Source organism: Synchiropus splendidus, chromosome 12, assembly GCF_027744825.2.
Source record: "Synchiropus splendidus isolate RoL2022-P1 chromosome 12, RoL_Sspl_1.0, whole genome shotgun sequence".
Classification (NCBI taxonomy): Eukaryota; Metazoa; Chordata; class Actinopteri; order Syngnathiformes; family Callionymidae; genus Synchiropus; species Synchiropus splendidus.
The window spans coordinates 827,501-855,400 of NC_071345.1; the positions used below are offsets into that span (position 1 = coordinate 827,501).

The 27,900-nt window shown below is 51.9% G+C and overlaps 4 protein-coding genes across 11 annotated transcripts in view; 2 read left to right on the top strand and 2 right to left on the bottom strand.

Annotated features, from left to right (window-relative positions):
- The window catches only part of clvs2 (clavesin 2), a 17,612-nt gene extending 14,082 nt beyond the window's left edge, over positions 1 to 3,530 (top strand). Inside the window, exon 5 of the mRNA XM_053880385.1 lies at positions 241 to 3,530. Coding sequence (XP_053736360.1) covers positions 241 to 334 — 94 coding nt within the window. The 3' untranslated portion in view covers positions 335 to 3,530. The remainder of the gene's footprint in view (positions 1 to 240) is intronic.
- LOC128767958 (proteoglycan 4-like) lies at positions 3,374 to 10,267 on the bottom strand. Of its 7 annotated transcripts, none has more exons than XM_053880381.1 (23): positions 10,085 to 10,267; positions 9,956 to 10,024; positions 9,790 to 9,831; positions 9,686 to 9,733; positions 9,558 to 9,626; positions 9,448 to 9,483; positions 9,277 to 9,330; positions 9,147 to 9,200; positions 9,027 to 9,074; positions 8,159 to 8,461; positions 8,019 to 8,066; positions 7,929 to 7,955; positions 7,834 to 7,866; positions 7,732 to 7,770; positions 7,532 to 7,582; positions 7,408 to 7,455; positions 7,310 to 7,348; positions 7,159 to 7,248; positions 7,066 to 7,101; positions 6,895 to 6,933; positions 6,799 to 6,825; positions 5,327 to 5,374; positions 3,374 to 5,264 (listed from the first exon to the last, which is right to left on the bottom strand). In XM_053880381.1, the coding sequence occupies exons 2-23, from the start codon at positions 10,005 to 10,007 to the stop codon at positions 5,113 to 5,115; spliced, it is 1,383 nt and encodes a 460-aa protein (XP_053736356.1). In that variant the 5' UTR covers positions 10,008 to 10,024; positions 10,085 to 10,267; the 3' UTR covers positions 3,374 to 5,112. The 7 variants fall into 7 exon arrangements, with proteins under 7 accessions (XP_053736356.1, XP_053736355.1, XP_053736354.1 ...); XM_053880380.1 differs by having other exon boundaries at positions 7,408 to 7,458; XM_053880379.1 differs by having other exon boundaries at positions 7,408 to 7,458; positions 7,732 to 7,866.
- Positions 10,068 to 18,244, bottom strand: trdn (triadin). The gene is made up of 9 exons (XM_053881531.1): positions 18,008 to 18,244; positions 15,450 to 15,659; positions 14,042 to 14,167; positions 13,386 to 13,412; positions 12,790 to 12,846; positions 12,604 to 12,630; positions 10,642 to 12,216; positions 10,286 to 10,414; positions 10,068 to 10,225 (listed from the first exon to the last, which is right to left on the bottom strand). Exons 1-9 carry the CDS (start codon positions 18,021 to 18,023, stop codon positions 10,068 to 10,070), a joined length of 2,325 nt encoding a protein of 774 aa, XP_053737506.1. The 5' UTR covers positions 18,024 to 18,244.
- A 446-nt stretch (positions 18,245 to 18,690) lies between these two features.
- znf512 (zinc finger protein 512) lies at positions 18,691 to 27,817 on the top strand. 2 transcript variants are annotated; one of them, XM_053880374.1, is made up of 17 exons: positions 18,691 to 19,763; positions 20,058 to 20,341; positions 21,622 to 21,763; positions 21,821 to 21,876; positions 22,506 to 22,564; positions 22,626 to 23,116; positions 23,244 to 23,321; positions 23,816 to 23,917; positions 23,973 to 24,097; positions 24,298 to 24,384; positions 24,447 to 24,545; positions 24,822 to 24,989; positions 25,060 to 25,257; positions 25,316 to 25,417; positions 25,497 to 25,559; positions 26,071 to 26,169; positions 26,239 to 27,817. In XM_053880374.1, exons 3-17 carry the CDS (start codon positions 21,709 to 21,711, stop codon positions 26,713 to 26,715), a joined length of 2,259 nt encoding a protein of 752 aa, XP_053736349.1. In that variant the 5' UTR covers positions 18,691 to 19,763; positions 20,058 to 20,341; positions 21,622 to 21,708; the 3' UTR covers positions 26,716 to 27,817. The 2 variants fall into 2 exon arrangements, with proteins under 2 accessions (XP_053736349.1, XP_053736350.1); XM_053880375.1 differs by having other exon boundaries at positions 18,691 to 20,341.
- Positions 27,818 to 27,900: the final 83 nt, after the last annotated feature.

The following is a 27,900-nucleotide window of genomic DNA, read 5'->3' on the forward strand; positions in this document are numbered from 1 at the left end:
TGCTGTCTGTGTGTGTGTGTGTGTGTGTGTGTGTGTGTTGGTGTGGGTGAGTGGCTGGACCCCACAAGGTTAAGCCTCAAGTTTAAGGAAGACGACTTCAAACAAACTGGGCTCCAGTCCGGTTCAGAGTCTTGTGTTTTGGATGGTGAGGTTCAGGGCGAGAGGCTGGGGAAAGGGCCGTGGCCAGGAGAGGTCCTCACAAGCTTCATGTTTGTGCTGAGTGTGGCTCTGTGCTGGCAGGTCTCAGTCGGTGGTGGAGCCTGGAGTCCTGAAGCGACCCGACAAAGTCAAGAGTGAAGAGGACAACATGCAGCCGCTGCTCTCGCTGGACTGAACACACACACACACACACACACACACACACCTGTCCGCCGGGAGCAACTGCGCCCTCTGCTGGACTCAAACTTCTTCTGAGCTATAAAGTATTTATTTATCTATTTGTCAAGTGCCAATCCTGAGACTGGACCGGGTTTCAGCGAGCGCCAGGACTCCACCCCACCCCCCCACCCCGCCGCTCCTCTCCCGGAACCCGCACTCTGCCCTTTACAGGACGCGAGCGGCGCGGCGGCTCGTCTGCTTCTGCGCTCCGACCCGGACGCGACAGGCGCCGCTGTCACGGCAGTGAGAGCAGCAGATGATCTTTTTTGTACCGCCCGCTGCGCGTCGTTGCTGTGAGTTTCCTTGGTTGATTTGTTGGGACCAGTTGCATGTTTTGATTTCTCCAGTGGTGAGTTTGCTTTCCTCCTCCACACCTCCATCCTTGAATCTGCCCGGTAACAGTCAGTCGGTGGCGCTCTCACAGCTATTGGAGTGTTAAATCAACACGTTCAGTGCCAAAACCTGCTGGTGTGTGGCGACGCCGGGGCCCAGCTCAGACCTGACACGGGCCTCACTGGGCTCCTCTGATTGTCCCGGTACTGTCCCGGGGCTTCCTCCTGTGCTGCCTGAACCACCTCTTGTCAGGGCTCTGCTCCAGACCCGGGCAAAGGGGGCCCCTGAGTCGGGCCCCTGGGGGGTCCATCTTCAACCATGACACTTCAGCGTAAAGATGAATTATCCGTGAAGACCTCTGCATGTATTATGATTTTCAAATGATAATAATAACAGGACAATTTGGGACGAGCCATGCCGTTTATGTTGAGAAAGCGCAGGTTGAACTCCTGGTCCATGGGCAAGGCGGTTCGTTGTTGAGCGTGATGAACAGAGAACGTCACGTCCCATCTGCTGGAAGAGACTTGAGGTCAGGGGGCGGGGCCCGGCTGGCGTAAGATGGCTGCCAGGGAGGAAGAGTGAGGCGAGCAGCGGAGACAGCGGGACGTTAAACGGACGCACCAGACCGGCCCGTCTGTCTCTCGACACCTCCGCTGCCCAGCTCGGCTGCTTCCTGTGCAAACAGGAAGACGTCTCAAGACGTCGTCCACCCGAGACCTGCAGAAGAGCTGGGTAGACAGACGACTGATGAAGGGGTGGGGCAGCTTAAAGGAGGTGGTCGGGCGTGGCTAGGAGGAGGCCACGGGGCGGAGCCGGCACGCAGCGCCAAGATGCTGTGACGGCTTGATGTTTTACTCATGAAATGAAACTCATGAAAACACTTTTGACATGGAGTTCTGCACTTTGAATGTTCTTCTGTGGTGTCAAGTCTCACCTGTCAGTCACCCGCCCTGGCAGCCATGTTGGAGCGCCGCCATTGTTCGTCATCATTGGCTGTCGACACACTTCAGCTGAACCTATCTGGAATATTTTGTCAGTTTTTATCGCAACATTGCCGCATCTGAGCGGGAAAAGTGGCGTACTGCCGTTGGCACCTCGTCCACATGAGCCTCTTCACAGCTCTTAGCATGACAGGATATTGGACCTGTCACCAACTCTTCTCTCCGCAGCTAGTCAGCTATGCTAGCATTTAACTTTGAAGCCGAAGTCAACGTATGCAATGAATGTAAAGGAACATCATGTGTGAAAGATACACGCAAGAAATGTCTATCACCGGATCAACGTTTATTAGCGTCGCTGTGTTAGCACTGTTGCTACATCTGTATATTCAGCAACGAATGTCCGCTTGACGACTAAAAACAGTTACAATTCAACCTTTGACAGCTCAACACTTGATTGTTATGAATCAAACACTTCGGTTAGCTTAGCGCGGGCGCAGCGTTAGCGCTGAATGTTCAATTGAAGCCATTTTTGTCACTGATCGTCACATTTGAATGTAAACAGACACCAAAATTTAACGCAGGAATTCGATTGATTGTGGAACATGTTCACTTTGTTAGCATCGCAGTTGTGTTAGCTCAAAAAGGGAACCTGAGTCATGCAACAAAACATGCCATAAATTCAGCTAAAAGTTTCTCCAAAACGGTCCGGTGTTTGTCGCGCCACCTGAGCTAGCCTCCGAGTCACGTGTGGTGTGTCAGCTATGTTGTTAGCGGATGCCAGTGGCAGCCTGAGAGGGCGCCGTTTCTGTGTTGTCCTGCAGGTCAGCTTCAACAGTGATGTTGGCTTAAGTATAATCAGGTGGAAAGTAAAACGGCCCAGTAAAGTCGCCCGTCAGAGATGAGCTGATGAACATCGTGTCTCGGAGTGAAGACGACGAGCGAGTCACATTTACAAGACTTAGTTGGAAGTAACAACGCAGCAAGCTAATGGGGCTAGCGCTAACAGTATTAGCATTTCACGAGGGGTCATAACGGTGAATGTTTGCAGCCTTTCATTTTGAAACAGAACACTGACATTTTATCTCTTTCACGTTGCAAATAAACTGAGTTCATCTTTGGGTTGTGATGACGAGCCGACACGTCACTGAAAATCATATTCAACTATAGCGTAAAGCTGTGTTCTTTTCCACATCTGTTTTACCTAGCGCTGTGTATCGCAGACCCTGAAACGACTCCGTGTTTCCTGACAGAATGAAAGCGTGTGCCACTGTAACCCAAACTCACGGAGGTAGAATTGTGATTTGCGATCTCCTCTCTCTGAACTCTCGACTCACTGACGTTTATGTGTTATGAGATGCTCTTATTTTGAAGGCTGGTTTCTCACGGACTTCCTCGCAGCCAAAGCCACTTCCTCTCTGAACGTAGGAGCTGAAATGTATCATATTTCAGGACGTGGTTCCTGTGGTTTCCTGAGCGCACCGTCCAGTCTGTTGATTTATTTATTTATTGATTCACTTCTATTTGATTGTATAGTTGCAGTTTAGAGCCGGAGCCGAGCAGATGTTTTATGGTGTAAATGTCCTCGGAGGCAGTTCGATCAAATGTATTATGTACAAGGAACAAAAATAAATCCTGACACACAAAGGCTGCCAAAGGTGTTTTGACTCGATCCTCTGCGCACAGACGTGCCGGCTGGTTTCCATCACTCTTGACCAGTACAAACAAGCTCGGACGCAGACTCGTGTCCCACTCACATTTATTCAATCACAAATCATCCGTTCTCCTCAGCAGCGCTTCCTCCGGCTCAGGTTTGGCCGCGGGACGTGAAGGATCTTCACACCTTCACAGTGACGCCGAGCCTGAACCCGCGACCTTCTCCACCGTGGAGCAGCTGGAGGCCCAGCGTTCACACCTGCCAGTCAGTCGACAGTCGGGGCCACGACGTCCTGCTCTTCATCTCAGAAGTCTGGACAGTGTGGTCTTCACGGGGACACACGCGGCCTGGACCGTGTGTGTGTGTCGCCGTGGAGTGAAGACTCAAATGTCAGCGGGAGGTTTGTCAACATGAGTAGAAAAACATCGTCCGTGTGAAAAGCTGTGACGAAGCCAGCAAGACCTCGTCCTCAGCAGCAGCAGACATCACAAAGTCTGTTGGTCTCAGTAGAGTTTCCCGCCACAGCGACTCGCACGTCATACTTCTGCCACACATGAATTACCGCTGTTTTCTCCTAAACTCTCATTTTGTGACAGAGAAAGTGACTTCTGTTTCATTTCTAGTTCGTCCCAGACGCAAAACTCAGAGGAAAAACAAAGCAAAAAATGTTGCTCCTAAATGTGTTGAACTCCTCCCCCTGACTTATTTGACTCTGTGTTATCATGCAGGTAAATTATTAGTCTTGTAACTCCAAGAAAGGTCTTCTTAACCATCAACTCAAAATCAAAAGAATAATACATTGTAATAAACAGGTGGAAAATATATTTTTCTGAAATAGAAAAACCTTTTCCTGCCTCATATATAAATATTTGTTTTTTGTTTTGGTAGTTAAATATTTCTACTTTGATTATTTCTATTTTTCATCTTCTTTTCATAAACTTCAAGTGAATAGATACATAATGTCCACGAATGTTTTTTTTTTTAAATCATGATATCACCAGAAAAAGAAAAAAAAATCTCATGATTGTTATCATCCTCATGACTCGAACAGTCGCAGGCGACGAGCAGAGCTAGCGGGCAGCAGGGGGCGCTCTTGGGCGCTGAGCGACAGACAACAAGCAAACTAATGTCTTCCTCAGTAAGAGCTCAGCGCAGTCAGTAAAGCTCACTGGTCGACCCTTATCCCAGCCAAATATTGTGCTTTGAATCTCGAATGATGGGTTTAACGTGACTTGGTTATTTTGGACTATACAACCGTTCTAAGACTCTAATTAGACCTTATGATGATGAAGAATCCATCTCTGATCAAAGAGGTTGGAATTCAACTGGTTCTTGAGCGTTTTCAATCTGATCTGATCAGGGACTTGACAGCTCCGTGACGCTCCTGCAGGTGTCAGTAGAGAGGCGTGTGGCCACCACAGAAGAAGCCTGAAGCTCCACTGGGAGACGTCAGTGTTTCGCTGTCTTCCCTTCAGACTGGTAACTCTGACTTTGAACCTTTGATTCCACCTGACCCACAGACCAGCAGCTTCCTGAGACGCTCCTGACGGAAATGTAAAACTGTCCCCATGTCAAGCCGGTCAGTCCTTGTTTATTCATGAGTGATTTGCCTAGATATGCTCTGAGTCACATGACTGAAGGATCTACTGCGGCTGTCGAGTCACTGGAAGCACTGTGTGCTGCGCCTCTGTCCTCCCTCTAAATCTATGAAACATATTTACATCAGGACTCAAGCCTCCGCTGCGTAAGACATAAGCGTGTGTCGCACACCAACCAGGAGTGTTTCCGTGGCCAGTGACGCCTCTACTACTGTCCGGACCTACTGGCGGCCCGCTGCTGCTCCAGCATGGCCTTGATGGCCGGGGTCATCATGGCGGGGGACATGGCCGGGGTGAAAGGTCGGAGAGGGTAGTGGGCGCTTCTGCCGGGGACGTAGATGCACTGGAAGAACCTCTGCCCTGCAGGGAGATGCGGCGTCAACACGGCGCTCCTCCCACCACGCGCAGCGCCGGCGCCTCACCTGTCGTCTTCTTCTTCTCTGCCGCCGCATCGGTCGCCTGCAGCTCGTCTGCAAGAACAAGTGCACACGTGACTGGGCAGGTTAGCGGGTCTGTCGCGGTGAGGGTGGGAGTTAGCGGGTGAGAGTCGCTGCAGGAAACCCTCGGCGAAACCCGGCAGCAAACCTCTGAACTACGGTGGGTGTTTGAGGACATCCTCCGGTCGCAGAGTGACATATCGGGTTTCAGGAAACCCTCCGTCATTGGTCGGACACGACGGCCTCAGAAAGAACCAGGTTTTTCCTGATATCTCACTGTGAGACCTGAGGACGTCCTAGAGTGTCCACCGTACGAGCACCGGGCGCTCTGTCCGCTGGTGTTCGTCTCCCAGTCCAACACTTGATTTTTTTTGCTTCTTCAACACTGTACATGAGACGGCTTTGGTCAGAAGTTTGTGTTCATGTTTGTGTATTTCTGCCTTTGCTGTTTGTGTTGTCTGGCGTCAACGTTTTGTTCCTGTCAGCTGCGGATGATTAGCCCCCGCTAACGCAGGGCTAGCACACAGCTAGCTAAGCAAACAAGAAGAGAGTGTGTGTGTGCTTTATCAGGAACTGAGTTTTCATGCTGAGTGAGACGGCTGTGTGGTGGACGTGTGTTAGCCTTGTTAGCGGTTAGCTGGCCGCAGAAACATGCGAGTGGTTACGTCACATTTTCAACGACTGGGTCTCTGCTGTCGCGCAGCGCTAGCTCCGACAGATTAGCCGGCGACGCCCGGGACGATGGAGAGTTACGGAGTCGTGAGGATGGCGGGAAGACTCGGGTGGCGGGAGTGATGGCGCTCGGCTGGATGACTCAGCAAGAAGAGAAACTCGTGGAATTTTCGCTGTAATGGGATTGGGGTTTCTTCAGTGGCCTCACTGGAGTCTTCATCTCACCTCACAGCAGCTCAGAAGGTGAGCTAGCCACGCCACGTTAGCATCGAGATTTGGACGAGTCTTTCTCGTACCGAGTGAACCAGCGAGAGACAGAGAGAGAGGTGGGGGAAGGAGAGAGGGAAGGAGAGTACCTCAGGCTCTACAGGGGGCGCTGTTTCCAAACTCTACAACAGAGTATCAGCAAGTCAAAGGGGCTTGAAACAGCTTCCCAACAGTGAACCTTTGCCTAAACTGTGCTTTGCTTTGGTACAGTATGTAAGAGACTTCTGTCTGGAAATGGTTATTACATTTATTATAACGTTTGTTTTATGTTTCGTCTGTATTCTCCTCCAGTCGGCTTCAGGTTCAGGGTCGCACGTTTATTTACATCCTCAGAACATTTTCCTTTAAGCTTTTTACATTTTAATATAGATCTTTTATGAGTGTATTATTGCTATTCTGCAATTATGGCTTTTGCCTTCATTTTGGACCCTGCTCCCGAAGGTCGGAGCGGCTTCGGTCTCTTGTGTTTTCGCATGAATGGATGAAATGATGTCATAGTGCGTGATGATGCCACTCACTGGTCTTCTTCTTCTTCTCCTCTTTTCCTGGAAGACAAAGCAAAGCCGTCGTCAGACACCAAGTGTCAGCTGACGCTAACGGTGGAGTTTCCAAACCTTCAGTGGCAGAAGCTGTTCCCTCCCTGGCTGCTTTCCCTGCGACAACAGACCTGGTGAGTGTTTCACCCGGTGGAGTGACATTTTCAAAACAAGTGTTGAAAGGAGGGTGAGGTGTCGCGGGCCACGCTGGAGAGACCGGCCCCAGCCGCTGCCCCCGCCACCACTTACTTCGCTGCTCCGTCACGGGCTTGGGCCTGGTCTGGGCTGAAGAACAAAGACAGGGTCAGCCTGGCTCAGAGACTCTCCAGCGCCGGGGCCCACCTGCTTGTCTGGCCGCGGCCGTCACGTTGGCTCTCATCAGGGCTTCCGGTCTCCTCCTGGCCCGGAGCGGCTGAGCTGGAGCCTCTGGCTCTGTGACCCAGAGCAAGCGTTTCCTTCAGAGACCCGTCAGACGTGACACCTGTCCTCTTACCTTTCCTGCTCGTCCTGGCTGCTCTCCTCGCCGGAGCAGCTGAGGCGGAGACAGCATGATCACCACCTGCGTCACGAGCCTTCGGCTGTTATCCATACCTGACTTCTCGGTGGCTGACTTCCGTTTCTGTGGTGCAACTGCAGGCACTGCTGAGACAAAAGGGAGACGTGTCATGAAAGGCTCCGAGCGCCCCCTGGTGGTCCCCTACTGTTGACTCAGTACCTTTCTTTGCGGCTGCAGAACGTTTGGTCTTCTCTTTTCTCCCTGCGGCTTCTAGAGCAAGTGGAATATAGACGTAGATAAATGATGGAGGGGTGAGGTGATGGATGGATGGATGAGAGGTGAAGTGCAAGAGGACATGGTGAGAAAGAGAGAAAAGAAAGGATGGAATAATGGACAGTTGAAAGAAAGACGGCTGTCACCTCTCCTCCCGGCCCGCTCTCGTCCCTCCCTCTTGTCATCTAGAGGAAGAGAAAATCCCTCGTTCAGGTGCGAGCAGGTCCTCAGATGTCGCCGCCAGTTACCTGCTTTTGTCTTGGGCTTGTCCACGGCCGACGCTGAGGAGAGAAGCAAGTCCGCTGTTGAACTTTGACCTCGCCACAAAGCAGTTTGACCTCACCTTTAGCGGCGGTTTTCCTCTTGGAGGCTGGAAGATTCAGAATGTCGTCAGCAACTGAAGGTTTGAGGGAAAGCAAACGGGATGACTCACCTGTCTTTGTGGGCGCAGGCTTCACTTCCTGTGTGGCGTTCTTGGGTTCTTCAGGACAGACCGGATCAAGCGTTACTGAGGCGGCAAAAACCAGAACCCACCACGAGCTCAAGCGGACTTTGGACCCGGGTCTGTCTCACCCTCAGCTGGAGCTGCACTCAGTGGTTCCTCAGGAGTCGCAGACTGGGGTCCAGCAGACGGTTCCGGTCCAGGAGGTGGCACTTCAGGCTCCTGTGGTGGTTGTGGTTCTGTGGAAGGCTCAGGCCTGGGCTGCGCTGGTTCCGCTGGTGTCTGGGGAGTGTGCTGGGCGGGTTCCGGTGGAGGCTGCATCATGGGCGGGTACGGCTGGTACTGGGCGAAGAGCTGCTGCTGCGGGTAGAAGGGCTGCAGCGGTGGAGCACCCGGGTGCACAGGGTGGGCGGTCAGCACCGGAGCAGGCGGCGCTGCCAAGTGAAACAACAGGGTCACGGACAGGGACACGGCAGGTGTGCGGCGCGTGTGGTGAGGGACATGTGCAGGTGCAGGTGTGAGGGTCAGTGCCGGACTGGACTGGGACCAATCACTGGCCTGGGGTGGCCAACCTTGATGCGCGGAGATACACGCCAGGTGTTTTCCCAACGGTCGTCCTGCGGACCCGCTTGCTTGCCTTTCACGGTCTCGCTTCAGGGCAGTGACCTGTTCAGATCCACTTTCGATTGGACCACCGCGCTGACAGTTTGCTGTTTGTTTGTGGTGACAGCGAACAGCTAAGAAGGCAGCCCATTGGCTGGCAAGACTCCGAGAACGCCTTCTTTGTTTGTGGCGCGGGTGCCACCTGTCGGGCACAGCCTCCACGCGCTTCACTGGACTCACGTGCTGTCCATCAAAACGACCAGTGGCGAGTGAACCTATAAATCACATCGGGCCCAAATGTGCGAGGGGCCACCAGCATCTCCAGTCCAGGGACGTGGAGGCTTGTTAGGATGGTGGTGAGAGGTGCGTGGCGCTGTGGACAGTGGGAGCAGTCACCTGACATGGTGGGCGGGGGGTAGGGGTTGTCCGTCACGATGTGGTGAACTGAAAGACGGAGGCAGACTCAGACCAAGGGCAGGCTGGGACTCGTCTCTGCTGTGGTGTTGCAGTACTCACCGTACCAGCCAGGGGGCGACGGGCAGTAGACGGGGGCCGGCCTGCACGGACCCACTGAGACACAGCAATAACAACAACGGTCAGAAGTGGCACATGAACCTGCAGCAGTTTGGGCTTTTCCTCGCCGCACCTTCCTGCGCTGGCTCCGGCGTCTGGGCCTGTGTTTTGGGTTCTTTCTCCGGAGCTGGAGGAGAGCAAACCAAGTATTAGCTGAGCAAATCAGAGGAGCACTTCAGAGGGAGGAGATGAAAGGAGTTGGAAAAGCCAACGTTGGTGAATCATCACTGCTGCGGTGACTCACCTGGTTTGGAGGTCTTGCTCTTCTCTTCTCTCTTACCTTCAGTTCAAAGCAAAGTTCTGGTCACTGTGGATCACACAAGCTGCTGTGCACAGCGGCGCAGTTCACATCACCTCGGAGGAAAGCAGGGAACCTCCTGATCCTGCGGACGGGCGTCTCCAGAGCCGCGACCCTGGGCAGCGCTGCAACACAGCAGAGTTACTTCAGACCTCCTGGTTCCAGGCGACCGACGTCCTCCCACCTTGTTTCCTTGGCCTGACGTCTGACGGCGCCGTGGTTTTGCTCGGTTCTGAAACACATGCCGCTGTCACTCCTTAATCACCGAACACACCTGGACCTCGGTACCTTTTCTTCTGGACCTCAGGGCTGACACTCTCCTCGGAGGATCTGAACACAAGATCAGAACTGAGACATTTGGAGACAACGTTAGGGAAGACAGGTGTTTGGTCCGGTGGAGGGGAGAGTCGGTGTTGGACCAGCCACGTTGGCGATGATGAAGGCAGCAACTCACCTTTCTTCCCTGCAGCTTTCACATCAGTCTCTGTGGTCTTGGATGAGTGCATGCAAGGACACACTGGTGCTGGAGGGACAGCAAAGTCAAGTCCTCCTCTTCATCATCATCATCATCTCCATCTCTCACCGTCCTTGCTCTTGGGAGTCTCCTCTTCAGGCAGAGGTTTCACCGTCACCCTCTCTTCATCATCTTCAGGTTCGTACGCGGACTTCAGCGGTTCAGCTGGCGGCCGCTCTTCCTCCTCCTCCTCCTCCTCCTCCTCCTCCCCTGGAGAGCAGGTCCACACATGAGTGCCGGGTCACACTTCCATTTGAGGATTTCACACACCGGCTGGTTCAGAGTCGTCCTGCGCAGCCTTGTCCTCTTCTGTCTGCTCCAACTCTGAATCTTCCGCTTCATCGGCGGCAGCATCAGCAGGTGCCTCCTGCTGGACAGTTGATGCTGCTGCAGCGGAGGCTGCACAGGTGAATTTCACCAGTCAGTGTTCAACTGCATCTAAACGCTGTTGCACTATTGCTTTGATTCCATGACGGTGTGTTGAAATGAAGCTTTCCTTTGCTGCCAAACCAGGAATTCTCATTGTTTATTAGTTAATTATCATCATGATCATCACAAATGTATTCCATAATGTGGCAGCAATGGCAGGCGTCGGTGGGAGTGAGGGCTCCTGTGTAGCAGCGTACCTCTGAGTGAGACCTCCTCCTCGTCCTCCTGGTCCTCGGGAGCTTTGCTCTCTGGCCAGGCCTCTTCACCCTCCTCATGGTCACTAGCTGTCTCTGCTGACGCTCCATCCAGCATCAGCTCCACATCTTCATCACCGTCATCGTCAGTCACATCCAGGGTGACGTCGTCTGTCTCGGATTCTGTTCTGTGCTCTTCATCGTCATCGTCGTCGTCCGCCATGACACCACTGTCAGTGTCCTCGATGGCGGGAAGGTCTTTGTCCTCATGGTCTTCGTCATCATCATCATGTTCATCTTGAGGTAACTGGACTTCATCTTCATCGTGGTCTTCATCAGGTCGTTTCTCCAAATCAGAGTCCTCGTCATCATCTTCATCGTCTGCAAAGTTGTCTGACGATGCCATAGGAACATCCAGATCTGATTGGTCCAGATCATCTCTGTCTTCATCTTCATCATCGTCGTCAGTGGATTCTTCAAGCAGATCTTCCTCTGCTAGTTTGTGGTCATCATCCTCAGCAGGAAGAAGATCATCATCATCTTCAGCTGTAAAAGGCCGGAGCTCTTCATCATCGTCATCATCATCTTCCAAAGAGTCAGTGAGCTCTTTCAAGTGGATCTCATGGACGTCTTCATCAGCAGGCAGAGGAGGGAGCTCCTCCTCCTCCTCTGCACCTTCATCATCCTCATCAGTGACGTCAACACTCTCTGAAGTGGTGGCATCATCAGCCAGAGCATCATCTTCATCATCCTCATCAGTGACGTCAACACTCTCTGAAGTGGTGGCATCATCAGCCAGAGCATCATCTTCATCATCCTCATCAGTGGGGAGGCCTGCAGTCGCCGTCGAGTCCGTAGAGTCAGTGAACGCCTCGTCGCTGCTGTCGTCATCTTCATCCTCCTCAGAGGTGGAACTGGGCTCAGGAGATTCTTCCTCTTCCTCCTCATCTTCATCAGCAGCCGCCACTCTATCCTCATCCTCTTCATCATCAAGAGCGTCTTCATCGCTTTCGAGTGAAGCTGCTTTGGGTTTCCTCTCAACTTCCTCACCTTCATCCTCTTCAAGCTCCTCCTCAGCAGCTTCTTCCTCCTCACCTTCATCCTCTTCAGCTTCTGCTTCCTCCTCTTCCACTTCAACTGCCTCATCCTCCTCTTCCTCCTCCTCTTCCTCCTCCTCTTCCTCCTCATCCTCCTCTTCCTCCTCCTCCTCCTCCTCTTCCTCTTCCTCCTCATCCTCCTCTTCCTCCTCCGCCTCCTCCTCCTCCTCTTCCTCTTCCTCCTCCACTGCTGCTCCCTCATCTTCCTCTTCTTCCTCCTCATCCTCCCCCTCTTCCTCCTCATAGTCCTCTTCCTCCTCCTCATAATATCTCTCATAGTCTTCATCATACTCCTCCTCCCCTAGTTCCTCCTCCTCGTCCTCCTCTTGTTCCTCCTCCTCCAGATCCCCCTCTTCATCTTCACCCTCCTCCCGCTCCTCCTCCTCAGCAGCCTCCTCTTCTTCTCCTTCCTCCTCCTCCTCCTCTTCCTCCTCCACCATCTCCACGGCTGGTCGACTCTTCTTGACCTGCATCTCTACAACTACAGAACAAACAAACTTAAACGTGCTCAAGCTCCTCTGAGAGTTTCAGTGCAGCCATGCTGTCACCACCCAACATCCTGGTTGAACCACCGCTCGTCATGTGACACCGTCACGTGTGTGATCTCAAAAGCGCACAGCTATACGTACACACGTTGCAGTGTGGTCACAGGACCACAGCCATTAGCTCATGCACAGCCACACGCAGACGAACACGGATGCATACGTGTCTGCAGTCATCCACCCGGTTCCGATCCACTCACTCACAAGTCCGTTAGAGAGGAGCGTGTGCAGCGTTAAGGTGATGAGAGACGAACATGTGGGCAGGCAGCGTCACACGAGCAAGACTCAGTGGCTGCTACACAGCTGTGAGCACAGGCAGCACGGACCTTTACTCCTGGACGGCAGGAACTCTCCTGAAAGAGAGACGCGCGTCAGCAGCAGACACACATCGGTCTGATCCACCCGCCTCAGGTTTAGTGGACGGTTAGCGGGAAGAAGTCATCGTGGTTAACAACACGCCGGCTGGAGGCATTAGTTTTTAAACAGGGGGAGAGAAACACCGCAACAAGTACCTTTCTCTCTCTTAATCTTCACTTCCTCCTCCTGCTCCTCCTCCACCCATCGTAAATCTTTGAGACGGTTGACACAGTCAGCTTAAAGTCTGTCCTTTCACCGTCACATCACAGCACTTTCAACAGGAAGTTACAGGAAGCCAGAGACCGGATGCCCAAGCCACCACCGGCTCTGGAGTCACTGCTCCGAGTGTGAGGCAGAGTTGGCACAGCTACCGCTTCTTTACTTTCCGCTCCAGAACCTCAATCTCTGAGGTGCCGAACCTCATTCCTGCAGCCTGGCACTCAGATAAGACCTGTTCCGAAGGGCCCTGACGTTCTTGATGAGGCGAGGCCAAAATGTCACCCTCTAAACTCAGTGTTGTCACAGTGAGGAGCTCAGCATGAGGCTGTGGACCATCTCAGAAGGAGCACCAGCAGAGCACCAGGTGAGGTCCATTCTACAGAAGAAGCAGCCGCGCTCTGGTGGCGCATAGTGCTCAGCATGATCGGAGCTTTTGTCTTGACGGATGGTTTGATGATCAGGAGGTCAGCAGCAAGCAAGCTCCTCAGGTGTGTGGCTGCACTACAGGACACAGAGGGAGGGGAGTACAAACCTTTCTTCCGGACGGCGTAGAGGTTTCCTGTGGATGAGAGAGCAGGAGTCAGACGCTTCCCCCAGGGGCAAATCTCTGGATTCACAAGTGTACTCTGGTCTGTGGCGCCTCAGCATCTTCTCTGAAGCTTCATCAGCCGACACTCGACTAGCTCGTCTCCCACGACGCGTGTCAATCAGGTGCAAAGTCATATTTTCATTATACGTTTTCAATCAGCAAAAAAAACAAGGAAAAAAAGGTTTTAAAAACGTGTTCAAGAATGTTTGGAGTTTTTTGAGGGACTCAAAACGTTTATGGGGTTTTAAAAGTTTTTTATGTTTTTCCTTTTTTTAAGTTCAAATCCATGACCTTTGACCCTCTCGACTCATTCCACTCTGAGTCGAGAGGCTCCTGAAGGAACTTGCTGAGAGTTCACGACCTCGGTGGAGGTGGGGCCGACTGGACCTCCACCAACCAACAGAGCCAGTAACTGTTGCCTAAGTCCCTGAGATTGAAGACTTCCCACTCTCCAGACGGTCTGTGAACCCGAGATCACGGACTCCAGCCTGTACTGGCTTCTCCACGACCTTCAAGCTCTAACCGCAGAGGACGGCAGACGGCCTTCACCTCCGCTTCACCCTCATGATCCATGTTCCTGTCCCAGAGATGAGACTCACCGTCGTCTTCCTCGGGTGCCACCAGGTTGGCTGCAAACTTGAGTACAGAGCTGAAGACGCTGGACGACTCCTCCACCACATCGCTCACCGCCTTCATGGGGTCAGAGCCGATTCTGCTGAGGCCGCCTGGTGCGACAGGTCAGAGGTCACGGAGGATCATGAAGAGAACAACAACAGCCTTGAGGTCCAAACTTCAAGTCCAGCACAAGACTAAGAGTGCAGCTGACCTCTGACCCTCACTTATTCAACTGCACCGGTGTCAAGCAAATCAACCAGCTGGAGTCACTTTGGTGGCATCAGCTGGATGAGTGAGGGTCATCAAGACACGAACACTGGACGGAACCAACAGAGTCGTGCACACATTCCCACAGGAACCACGTCCACATTCCCGTTTGAGCCAGCGACACTCCCGAACAGAAACATTCAAGCACATGAAAGGTGTCTCGGACGGAACCGCTGGACCCAGACGCCGACACCCAGCCAGAGCGCACGGACACAGCTCGACTGTTAGTCGCTCGGACGGTGCAGGGGTTAGTGGCGAGTCTTGCCTCGGCGGCCCGAGTCCTTTAAGACCTTCCTGACCAGAGGAGGCGGGCGACCTGGATGAGAAGCAGTTCAGGAGAGGAGGTGAGGCACAAAGACGAGTCATGTCGACACAGCACTCTCTCACAGCAGCCCATGTGTGTCACCACCACTTTAACACAACTAAACCACCACCAGTTCTACCCGTTGCTGCCGCTAGCGCAGCTCAAAACAAACAGTTTTAACCACAGGTGTCGTGAGGTAGCATTGCTAAGATGCTAACGCTGTACCACTGCTCAACTGGAACTCCATGATCGCAAGTGTAATTACAAGCAACTACCTGAGTCATATCAGGTGCAGAAGTTTAATGTTCGACGATGTTAATACTGAGTGAGTGTTTTATTGTGTATGCATTAGAAACTTCGCAGTAGTTGAGCAGCACTCTGTGGAGCTACATCAGGGTCCAAGTTTCGGATTAAAAGAACGGGGGGAAAAATGTCTGAATTGAAACTGCCCAAGGTTTGAATGAGAAAAACACGCTTTTGAATGTAAAAAAACAAACTTGTTTTTTGGAATTCAAAACCATTGAGCTCCACAGCCAAGCCACCGCGCCGCAGCTGCATCCGCTCCATCCGATGCAAACCCCGCCCCCGAAACACCCTTCCACCGGCTAGCTGGGAGGTGTGGCTGCTGGAGACGACTGTGGTGCAAAATAAAGGAGGGAAATCTGATTCTGAATCATTGATTTCCTGCCATGACGCCACCAGAGTTCACGGTGGAACAGAGGCGGGGCTGAAAGTCTGGGATATTGGGGAGCAGTTTTGAAAACTTGATTCCAGAAGAGGAGGTGAAACGGAGATGAGACTCATCGACTCTGAAGACCCACCTGAGATGGTCTTGTAGTCCGTCAGGTCGAACAAGATAACAAACACACAGGTCCACGTCACGATGAGGGCCAGAACCAAGATCCAGGCCAGCGGCGAGCTGAAGGTGGAGTAGAGGTCGTCTGTGAAGGTCTTCTTGGGAACCCGTGCCACCGAGCCGGCGTCTCCGTTCTTCCCCTCAATGACCATTGTGGTTGTGGTTGAAGACCTCACTGAGAGACAAACGTGAAGGTTAGAATCAGAGCTCAGGAATGGAGGTCCAGAGAGAGACCACCAGACGTCGCTCTCAAGTTCTCTGAGTTGAGCAGGTCTGGGTTCCCTCAGATCTGTCAGTGGCTGAAAACGTGAAGAGAAAAACCTCTGGACCACAACTGGAACCCGCCCAGTGGCAGGCCGTATTTGGCCCCTTGACCTGGCGTGTGACACCACAGTGGGCTGGATCACACAAGTCTAGATAGAGTTTATCATGTGCTGGACACCAAAGGCCCCGCCCATCCGCTGGATTGTCTGGTTAACCTGCGACATGCCGATGAAGATTCCATTCTTTGGTTTCAAGTGTGCACGAGTGAACACCAGAGTGTGTGTCACAGGAGCTCTCCACCTGTTGAGCCACTTCAGCTCCGTCCTGGCTGGGAGTTTCTGTTACTGCTGAGTCAAGCAGCTCCGCGGACCTTCGCGGCTCATCTGACGGGCCGACGCCACTGCGCCTGACTTGCAGGCCCTCCAGACCCTGCCCCACACTCATGCAGCTCAGCCCTCTGGGTGGTGACGTCCTGCCTCTCAGATCACATCCAGAGCCCCCATGTCCTCCTGCAGGGCCTTTACTCGGCCCTCGTCTGTTCTCACGCCACACAAACTCTCCTCCCGCTTCTCCTCTGGCATCTTCTCAGCCTGAAGTGTCTCAGGTCACTCTGAGGCTCCTCCCAGCCTGAAGAAAGCTGGACACCGACAGCTCCGACACCGACTCCATCATGCAGGTTAATGTGCCACAGAAGCCAACACAAGTTCTGGTCCTCTACAGACTACCGCGGCTGCTCTGCCTGTCGGTACCATCGGACCTCCCAGCTCGTCCAAATCCAACCCCCTGGCAGGACCTGGTTACACTGGCCAGAGAACATTCCAGTGGAGAGGATTCATGACTCTTTGTTGTCTTGGTTCCCGAATAATGGAGCTAGAGCCCCAAAAGAAGACCAGGCGGTAGCTCAGGGCTTTCAAAGCAGAGCCTCTAAATCTAAAGCTCTAAATGGTGGGATTCTTCCTTTTACGGCTGACTTCTCTCTCTCTGTTGACGTTCTACTCAGTGTCCAAGGCAGCTCTTCCTTCAGTGGCGGAACTTGGAGCCGGCTCTTTGAAACAAAACATGGCGCTAATGAGTGTGCGGGGCAGAACTCTTGGGAGACCTTTACGCTGCGGCTGCTGGAGCTTGACAGCGTTATTAATAATCCGTACGAGACTCGTGTTTCCACATCTGAGACCCCACTGTTGTTGGAGTACCCATGATGCATCTTGTCAGGGAGTCTGAACTTGACTGTGCCGGCCAGGTCCATAGTTAAATAACAGTTTAGGATATGATAAGTCATTTTATCCTCGTGGGATGTAACCTGACCTGCCTCCTAATGGGACACCGTGGGGTCATGGGGGGGACCAGCGACAAAAGAAAGCAGAAGCTTTTGGGTGAGACAGGCCAGTGCTATCTGTGTCTGAGGTTACCCTCTCGCAGGAAGGGGTTTGTGTGAGCGCAGCGGCTCAGCACAGCTAGCTCCAGATTCTGAGGGTCCCTCTCCACCAACAAGCTCTAGATATCACCCCGTCACGATCCTGGTGAGTCCTGGACTCAAGGGTCGTGAGGCTGAGGGAGTGGAATTAGTGTCCATGGAACGACTCCGCTGCCATGGCCAGACCGGTCAGCGCTCCCTACCAGGATACACCCTCATTCATCCACCCACTGCCACAGAGGGCTCAAGTCAATCTGATCCTGATCCTGATACAAGCTGCCTCGGGACCAGGGTGAAGAACGTTGTCTTCCACTTGGTGGCTGCAAGTGTAGTCGTGCTGCTGTATGACTGCCAGCCTCCATTCACCTACATGTTTGGGTTGTGGGGGCAGCAGGTGCGGCAGGAGGCCCATGCCCGGCAACTCTCCCAAAGCCTTGAGCAGATTGTCTGACTACACCTGATCCTCAGAGCATGACCTTCTCAGACTCCCCTGGTTCTCTATTCCTGCTCAGCTCAGTGTTCACCATCACTCGTGCGCAGCTGCCACACCTGGGACACCATCCTTCACTCGTGAACCAGAGCCTTGAACTTGGGGAGGCACTGTGGCCGACACCCACCCACGAGATCGTGAGTCCTGCGTTGTCACATCACAACTCAGCCATGCCATCAGTTGAGCTCGGTGACGGTGGTCTCAACCCGCAGTGATGTCAAAGCTCAACTGCCGATACATGATACGGCATATATTTTTAGACTCTTCCCATCATGAAATTCCCAGACGCATGAACACCAATCTGCGTCCAAAACAAAGCTCAGGACCCGAGGCTCTAAAAGAAGCGATACCGTACCGTCTGCTTCTGTCATTGTTGGCGAGCATTAAATCCAGTCCGGAGCTCACAGTGCCATGAAGAGGACCAACTGGGTGGATCCTTATAATCCTGGTGTGAAGTTCCAGGCCAGCTCCCTCCACTGGACCCGTGAAGACCGCTCGCGCAAAGTGGTCGGCAAAAGTTGCAAGCTGCGCTCCAGCAGTGATTCTCGTCCAGCTGGTGAGGGCAGGAGACCAGAGAGATCCACTTGAGGTGGTCACAGTCTTTGCCCTTTGCCTGCTCGAGGCTGCAGATCCTGCCCCCCCCCCTCGCTCCCTTCCCCTCCCCACCAGCCCCCCACCTCTGACAGAATTAGATCAGGGACGACAGGCAGATCGGTCACTGCATCCTCCCACCTACAGCCCGGCGCCTAGACTCACGTGTGCGCGCTTTGAGCGACCTGATCGCAAGTCGTGGTTCCTTACCCGCCGTTCCACACACTTTGAGAAAACATGGGTTTTCTGGCTGTGATTAGGCGCAGCCACATTCACGTCATGTTTCAGAGTTATTCTTAGAGCAGCTTGCTGCCATTCTGCCTCTCCTTATTAGGCCAGAGGCGTGACCTCGACACCCCTGCTCCGGCTGACCCCCTCCCTCGCACAAACGAAGCCCCTTCCTTCAGGGTGTTCTGCTGCTGCCTGCAGCAAAGCTGTCATCAGGCGGAGAGAGGGAGAGAGAGAGGCAAGTCCATTGGGCTTCCATTTAAAGGTGCGGCCCGTCATACTGTTTCCAACAGGACCACGGAGAACACTCATGAAACGACTCTGACAACGTGCTCTGCTTACAAATGTTTGAATACACATGAGAATAATTGTGCAAATGCGCACTTTCAAAATAATCAAACAGAAACATCATGGATGTTCTGAAAGGTACAATTCAAATTCTTATCTCAAGTCACAGTAAACAAAAACTGGAAATAAACCGCAATGCTTTAGATTATTTAGCATCATATTTAGCATCAACAACCATATAATATAATAACCTACGCACATTGATAACAGTGACACAAAGAGTGAAGGTTCTAATGAGGAACATGAAAGTACAGTACTCATTAATACAATGCTTGTTCTTCAGAATCAGAATGTAATTTATTGCCAGGGTCAGTGGGGAGCCCACCAACGAGGGAGGTGTTTTGGAATAAAGTGCTGACAGAAAAAATCAAATCAAATAAAAAGACTCCAACCGTCTGAGGGGAAGAAGCTGTTGCTGTGACGGGAGCTTCTGGTCTGGATGGAGCGCAGCCTCCGGCCAGAGGGAAGAGGGACAAACAGTCCGTGTCTCCAGGGTGAGAAGGGTGGAAGGCTCCGATCCTCATTCTCATTGGCTTATCTAGTTTTTACCGCTGCCTTGGCTCAGGTGCGTCCCTCTCCTTGTCAGCAACATTGTCATGGTTTTATCACATGATAAGGAACAATAATAACAACATTTGGTGTGTGTTTACAAACGTTTTGAAGAGTTGCTGATGAATATCTATTACTTCCTGTCACGTGACCAAATAGAAAAACAAACCGGAAGTCCTGACTTTACAAAACTTAACGTCCAAATGAATCAACCTTCCTGTAGCTGTAGTGACAAAATGTTGAAGCTTTTCTCCTTCAGCCATTGCTGCTGCTGGCAGAGTGAGTGTTGACAGAGCGCCTAGCGCCACCTGCTGTCGAGTGGAGCCTCGTAATATGCTGACCACCTAAAGTTCACCTGGAGCAACAAACACTGAGTCAGTTTGGGTGAAAATAAGGTGCGATGTGCCGCTACCGAGTGGCTTTCTAGACAACCCTTTCACTGAGAATCTGTCGTGTCCAAAATCGCCAAGTGAAATGCAACAATAATGAAGGAGATATTCGCGGCGCCAGCATGTTTTCTCAGCAGGTTCATACCACTGACGTGTGTTTTAGACCGTTCAGACACACATTTATATTTTCGTCGTAGTTTACTGATTTGTTATAATAACACTGTGTTGTGTTGTTCAGTGAACCACACTTTAACCAAAATTTTCATTTCGATTGTTATCCATTTAATACATATTTTTTAGCCTTGGCATTTCCCGCCTGAAGTGCCAGCGCCCATCGTTTCCCGCTGCACGTGAACGCCGCAGCAGATGCGGCGCCGTGTGCTGGCTCCATCCAGAGGGCGTTCCTCCTCCGAAGGTCCAGGAGCAGAGGACAGCGAGCCGTGGCGGGCGGACTCGCTTTTCCCAGACGCTTCGCAGAGCTCCGCTTCTTCTTCCCTTCGCGGTGCTCTCACCGGAGCCGCGGCGGCAGCGGAGGCCGGGCCGGCGGCCATGGACGCCCGCTGTCCCCGCACAGAGCGAGTACGGTAGGATTTTCTGCCTCTGCTGACGGCCAGAACCCCGCTCGGCCTCCGGTCCTGCGGTGAAATCATCGTTTAACACGCCAACGCAAACGTTTGAGCTCGTGTTTTCCGCATCCAGACGTGTTTCTTGTCTGTCGTCATTTATCTTTCATGGTGCGTTCGAGGTCCTCACCGAGACTGTTTCCACCCAAACTTCTGTTACCTGTTCAATCGCTGCTCACCGTGTCTTCTCTGCTCCATGTCGTGTATGCAGCCGTGGTTAAAGGAGATGTAGTGAAACGTGATTCTTCAGATGATGAGTCAGTATGAAGCTTTCATTTCTCCAGTCATTTTCATTCATTCTGCTGTTGTCTGGCCACTAGAGATGGAAGTAGAACATTAAAAATGGCCACCAAAACACGGCATGTCAATCACATTCAGAAACATACACGGTATATGAAACTCTTTTATTTCATGAAAACTTTCTTTCTTTTTTGTCTGTCATACTAAATATATTGAATCGCATCATTAAATCACAGCAGACCCTCGTCGTACAGGTTAGGAAGTTCATGATTTTGATTCAATTGTTTTAGTTATGTAATCAAGATTTTATTGAAATTTCTATATTACATTTCAGTTCTATGAATTAAATCAGCACATAACTGTATTGCTTAAGTCATACGAACTTCTAAATCAGATTAGATCATGAGCTGAAGTGCTGCTAGTAAATGGCTGGCCATTCTGAGCATTGTTCATTATTTTGTAATACATGAAGGTATTTTATTTGACTCATACATATTGTCCGTTCACTGGTGAGAATGGCTATCCCAGAAACGTCCTTCCTGACAGAGGAGTCGAACACATGCGCAGGATTCTGGCTCAGCAGCTTCACCTGACTGAGCCTGAGCAGTAGTCCGGTAGAGCGACTGAGGTCTTGACCCCTCGTCACCATGGCAACAATCACAAGGCACGCTCCCCTCCTCCGGACCCAGGTGGCTCTTATCAGGACCATCTCCATCCAGCCCTGGAGAAGATGGTTCCTCTGACCTTGGAGCCTCTGATGAGTTACAGTGTCTGCGCAGGCCTCCAGGGTCTGCTTCACTCCTGCCATTGAACCCCACCTGTAACTTCTCTCTTTCTCACGCACACCCAACCACACTCTCTTCACTCACCACTCCTCCATCTGTAAACAGCTTCTTTATTAGCAGCGCAAGCAATTCCAACATGATTAATATTGTCTAATACATGCAGAATTCCCATTCATATCAATGAGTACAGCAGTATATTGTAACGTGTGTTTTCAGGTATTCTTTCTGGGCTTGAACAGAAGGTTTAAGGAAGAGTTTGCGCGTCGCTGATGCTGCGCAGAGTTCAGCCGAGTCAGAGGGGACATGTCACCTCTGTACGTGCCCAGGAGGAGAAAGGTCGTGCAGCACCACAGTAAAGGTGAGCCCTTCACTCTCTGCACCTTTGTCTTCATCTCATTGTGTTCTTGGCCTTCAGTTTTCCAGCAGATGCCAGAAGCAAGTTGTGATTTAAACCCAGTGGGATTCATGAAGGTGAGTCTATCGCAGACCTGGGCAAAGTGCGGCCCGCGGGCCACATGCGGATCAATGCCTGTACTGTCGTGGCCCGTTTGACGTCAGACTAAAACTACAAATATGTCCTAATTTTCTGCCTTTTTTTGTTCTTTCCCTTTTTGTCACCACCACCACTTCAGCAGTAAATGTATCATGTTCTTGTTTTATGCCATTTTTGTGTGTTTTCTTTGAAATACATTGAAGGAATACTGAAAATATAATTTGAAATAAATTGCCTTGATATCTTGAACGTCTAGTCCATAGTTGATTTATATTCAAATCAAGTGCAAATAAAATGAAATATTTCAATAGGTTTCATGGCATATTTACACTTCTTAATATCCTGAATTACATTTCTTCTTCTAAGGTTCACTTTGTCATTGTCACGTAAGTATATATAATGGATGTTTTTCCATCATGTGCTGTAGTCATTGCTGTCTTTCTTTTGGCATGTGGCCCCTCTCAACCGTTGCAGTTTCTAATGTGGCCCTTTGGGAAACTGAATTGTGACGGATCAGTCCACCATGACGGTCCTCGCGTGTCTCTGCTCCTCCATGGCAGCAGCGTTAAGTGTCTCATTTCCTTCAGCTGCTTCTCATCTCTTGTAGACTGAGGAGTCCGTCTCCCGAGACTCTCACGAGCTGAACCAAAACTGTGATGGAAAGAGGTGAAGAGATGTGAATCTCAGATCATTCCAAACTGTAGATCTGAGATGAGATGTTCTTCAGGTACGGCGAGCTCCAGAGTGTCTCCATGAAAACTGCAGATCTCCCTGTCATCTGTTCTGTGATGACATCATCTGGTCTGGCCAACGGAACCGAGCTGGTGCCTGCTTCAGATCGGCTCTCCCCGCCCCTGGTTGTGAAGGAGGTCTGGTCTCAGAACCCCGACTCGGGCTGGACCTCAGGGAGGGGCTCGGAAGCTTGGGAGCCAGTCAGGGACGGACGGCAGGAGCTCTGGAACTCCGGCCGCGCCAGAGCCGGACACGAGCCGGCCTGGGTGCAGGGCAGAGAGTCTTCTGCTTTGGACCAGACCTGGAGTCCTCATGAGCAGGGCTGGGCCTCTGACAGAGATGTGGGAGAGGATGTGTGGCACTCGGGACGAGGGTCGGCGCCACACCAGTCCACCACAGCTCCAGGGCAGATGTGGGGGAGCGACCTGGGTCCAGGTGTGGAGTGGAGCAGCGAGAGCGGAGACCGAGGAAACGTCTGGAGACCCGGTATTTATTCTCTTCTGACTCAGGGATGGGACACAGCCGCTGGGCGGACCAACACCAGATACCTCACTGTGGATGTAAATGTGCATTTGATTTTGAAAGGTCAGAATGGATTTCTGTTTTTCTTCAGAGATGAACATGAAGAAGGTGGAGCAAGTGCAGATGCAGCCAAGAGCCTTCCACTCTCACCCGGACAGACGAGATTCACGTGAGTCCATTTGAGATTTTAACGTGCAGTGTTGCCACGGTTACTTTGATAAAGTAATCGGATTACAGATTACTCCCTGAAAAGTAACTGAGTTACTTTACCAATTACAAGTAACACCCGACTTACGACCAGGATCGGTTCCGACGAACCGGTCGTAAGTGGGCCTTGGTCGTAGTTGGATATTGGACGGCGCTCCGCTCCAGTATTGGCGGCGGCGTCCTCTTCCGTGTCCCCTTTAGGGGGACTAATGAGTTTCATCATAAAACAACATAAAGAGTGTCGGAAATTATGCCCCATTATTCTCATTATTATGATTATAATTATACTTTTTTTGCTTGTTAAACTACGAGGCAAAAGTTTAGTGAGTCTCGGTTTGTCCTCAATGGTCCCCCTCAGCCAGCAAATCTGGGTCACCTGTGACTGAATTTCTTGTGTTCATGCTGCATTTGTGATTGCGTCTTGGATCATCGCTCGGTGACCTCGCCTCTCCTCAGGTTCTGGTGGTCTTACTAACATCTCGCAGCCATCGACGTCTCAGCTGGATCTCAAACCTCTGATCTTCTCCGTGAAGAAGGAGCCGCCCAGCTACCCACCTGGTGAGTCGTGACTCTCGTGCTCTCGTGTCAAAGGAAGTCACTTGTTTACTTACAGGAAGTGAGGAAGAGCGCTGGCAGCTCCAGATCACAGCCAAGGGCAGAGTCTCCTGTCCGAAGTGTAAGAGTGTGAGCAGGAAGACGGTGGAGGGTTTGAAGAAGCACATGGAGAACTGCAGGCTGGTGAGATGATCTTCATGTTTGGTCTGCTGGCTCTCCTCACAAGGGAGGTCAGTCTTTGTTCTCTGAGTGAGAAAGACAGGACACGAGAGTGCTGCTCCAGCATGCCAGTGCAGAGGCTCTGTACAACACTGGGCTTTGGTTTGGACCCTGAAGACTCTTGAGCCTAGTGGAGGCCTGACCGAGCCCTGTGTTGTGTGCAGGAGCCCTACACGTGTCCCCACTGTGGGAAGCAGCTCAAGTCATCGACAGGAATGAAGTATCACATCATGGCGGACCACAGTCACCTGGTGCGTGAGCGGCTCGGGGCAACTCGCTCCTTCAGTCTGTCTCATCTCATCTTGTTCCGCAGCCCACTGCAGACGACGCCAGGGAACTGGACGAGCGAGCGATCAAGGAAAAACTCCGCAAAATCCTGAAGAAGCTGGGAAAGTTGAAGTGTTCCAAAGAGGTGGGCTGGCTTCCATCCCAACCCCTGTCTGTGGTTACCATGGCGATCTCAGTGCTGTTATTGCCTCCATCATGTTTTTGTTCCTGACCTCTTCAGTGAAGTGTAGTGAAGGTCAGACTCAGTTGGAGTCAAGCACCTCCTAGTGGCCTGTGAGGATATCATAGCTCACATTAAGTTTTACTTTGTATTTTTTTGTCATTGAAAAAGCCTCATCAAAGCACTGACTCATGAGATGATACGACGTGACTGACACATGGTGCTGTGATTTGTGTTCAGGGCTGCAGCGCTGCCTTCACCAGTATTATGGGATATCTGTACCACATGAGGAAGTGTGGGAAGGAGGAGTCTGAGCTCGAGAAGCTGCTGCTCAACTGTTCTCACTGTGGGAAAACCTACAGGTCCAAGGCGGGTCTGGAGTACCACCTGAAGTCTGAGCACGCTCCTGTGAGTGGCACCGTGCTCGTGCAAGTGGCCTCACCTCAGTCAAAGTCTCACTCATGTCTTCACGGCACAGACCACGCTGAAGCTGGAGGAGGACCAGGTGCAGAAGTCGCTGGACGAGGCCAAGCTGGAGCGGACGGCGAGCGGGCGCGTGCAGCGAGCTTCGGCTCAGGTGGCCAACTTCCACCTGGCGGAGATTGCCAGCAACGAGCTGCCCAAAGACTGGCCCAAGAGGAAGTTTCAGTCGGACCTGGTGCCGGACGACAAGAAGGTGAGACCCTCTGACGGAGAAGGCTGCAGAAGCGGAACTGACCCGCGGTCTGTCACAGCTGAAGTACTCCCGGCCCGGGCTGCCCTCCTTCAGCCAGGAGGTTCTGAGGAAGTGGAAGAACGAAGTGAAGCTGCAGAAGAAAGTGCACTGTCCCAACCAGGTACGACGTGACGCTGCTCACATTAGACGGAGGTGAGGCGTCCGGCTGATCTTCACTGACCCACATCTCCGGTTCTCAGGGTTGTGGCAGCACCTACACCAGCGTGTCGGGGCTCAAGGCTCATCTGGGGCTCTGCACTAAAGTATGAACACACCTCCTCTCTGTTGACGCCCTTTCACTCTGTCTGTAAACGTCATTCCGCAGAGTGGACTTTAGCTTTGAGCCAACAATGCCACTGACCTCATAAAATAAGGGTCTTAGGTTTAGCACAGGTGTTTCTATTCTTGTGTGGACCAATTTTTGAGAAGGCACTGATCTTATGAGGACATTTTGGCCAGTCCACATAGAGTTTTGAGGGTGAAAACTGCAGGATAACTGGGTCATCATCATCATCATAGGTTCCAGGGGGGAGGCTGGGGAAAGGGTGATGGCAAGGGAGAGGGAGACACGCGTGTGTGTGAGTGTGAGGTGAGACGCAGTCGAACTAATTGAAGTGTCATTTAACCCTGATTAACCGTCAGTCTACTCATCAGTTGAGTGGTGAAGTATAAAACTGACTTTTAAAGCAGTTCAGTGCAAAAAATAAAGCTCTTATTCCAGTGTTTGTGGAAGGGTCTATGACGACAACGCACAACAGATTTTGTTCCTTTCAGGGCGACTTTGAAGCAGGAAAATACAGATGTTTGATCTGCAGCAAAGAGTTCAACTCTGAGAGCGGCGTGAAGTATCACATCAACTCGGTCCACTCGCAGGTAGGCGCCTGTCTCACACTCACGTCCTCCGTGGGAAAGCCGTTTAACACGGGAGTAACTGTCTCGCAGGACTGGTTTGTGACCAACAAGAAAGCTTCCAAGAAGTTCGAGCAGTTCCTCAAGAGTCAGTCCAAGCTGGTCCACCACATGGACAAGCAGGTGGTCAACCAGTACCACTACCACCACTTCCAGCAGCACCACCACCACCACTACCACCACCACCACTACCACCACCTGCAGCAGCACGCCGCTCTGCTCCAGCCAGACCAGCAGGACCTCCTGATGGAGGAGCAGCCGGCGGCACTGCACTACACTCAGCTGGAGCCTCCGCCGGGTCACATGTGGGTGGAGGCCGGAGCGGAGGAGATGATGGAGAAGCCTGGCATCGGGATGATCAAGGTGGAGGTGGGAGGAGACGGCGACGACTCCTTCTGCTTCGGTGGCTCTGGAGTGGAGCACGACAAGCGGAGACTAGAAGACTGGGGCCTGGAGTCAGATGTGGTGGAGGTCCAGGTGGAGCTCGAGAACGATCCCATCGACTCTTAAATCTCTTCACGCTGCATTTCTAAAAGAGATGGTTTGAGAGGAGGCCTGGTGATCTTCTGCACGGGCAGCAGGTGAGATGGCAGCTACGTGGAGGGTGTGACAGCGTGTGGCGTCACCACCTGCGTCTTGGGACGTCATACTTCTGAGGAGGACGGCGTTGAGAGCAGAGTGCTCGACTGCAACTGAGAGGCTGCTGGTTCCATCCCAGCTTCTGACACGCTTGAGCTAGACCCTGGTTTGCTCCTGGCGGTTCAGACGCCGTCCTGCGTCGCAGCCTACTGCCGCCAGTGTCTGAGTGTTGGTCGGATCTGTGACCCCAAAACTGAGGTGTGTATCCAGCTGTTGCACCCCGAAAAGTCAGAGTTCCTGATCCATGGCTGTTGGGGACATTTGAAACTTGTCACTGTTCCTGTGCTTGTCCTGAGAACTTTCTTTTCTACTCACTTTTCTAACCTTCATCTTCAGTTTTTCTCTTCGAGCGTCAGCAGTCGCCTGTTCTGATTCTAACGCGTCAACCATTAGCCAAATGGTTCTCGTCTTAGGTCGAGCTTCTCCTTTGTGCCGATCCAAGATCAGCAGTTATTAAGGTTCCTCAACATCTCTCTTTCATTTGTCGCCAGGCTACGGCACCTTTGAGGCCCGTCTTAGTCTCGTTAACGTTGACGTGTTTGCACTTTACCAACACTTGTGGCTTTGTTTCCTCACGCAGCACCTTCCGTTTTAGATTAGCTCACGGTTGTTCAGCAGCAGATCAGACATTAAAGACATCATACAATGCTGTAAAATAGAATCTTCAGACAAATAAATTATTATTAACAAACAAGCAATTTCACCTTTTGATTCTCTGTTTTCACACCGCTGAATTGAAGTTTGATATTTTGATACTTTTTACTGTCAAAGTTCTCTCCCTCGTTAACAATCCCAGTAACGAATGTATCGATCACAAATGCACTTAGAGCTGCAGAATCCGGAACCTTCTTTTGAGACGCGAAATGTTCCGTCAATCGCCTTCATCTGTCTTCCTCTCGTTGCTGTGATGTAGGAGGTTCTGTGCTGCTGCTCTCCAGTGTTAGCAACTGAAAATTAAAACCCTGATGTTGATGCTTGCTGCTGTGCTTGTGTCCTGTGCCCCTGGTTTCCTGCCACACGTCTTCTCTGACCCCCGCTTGGAGGAGCCCGTCTTCA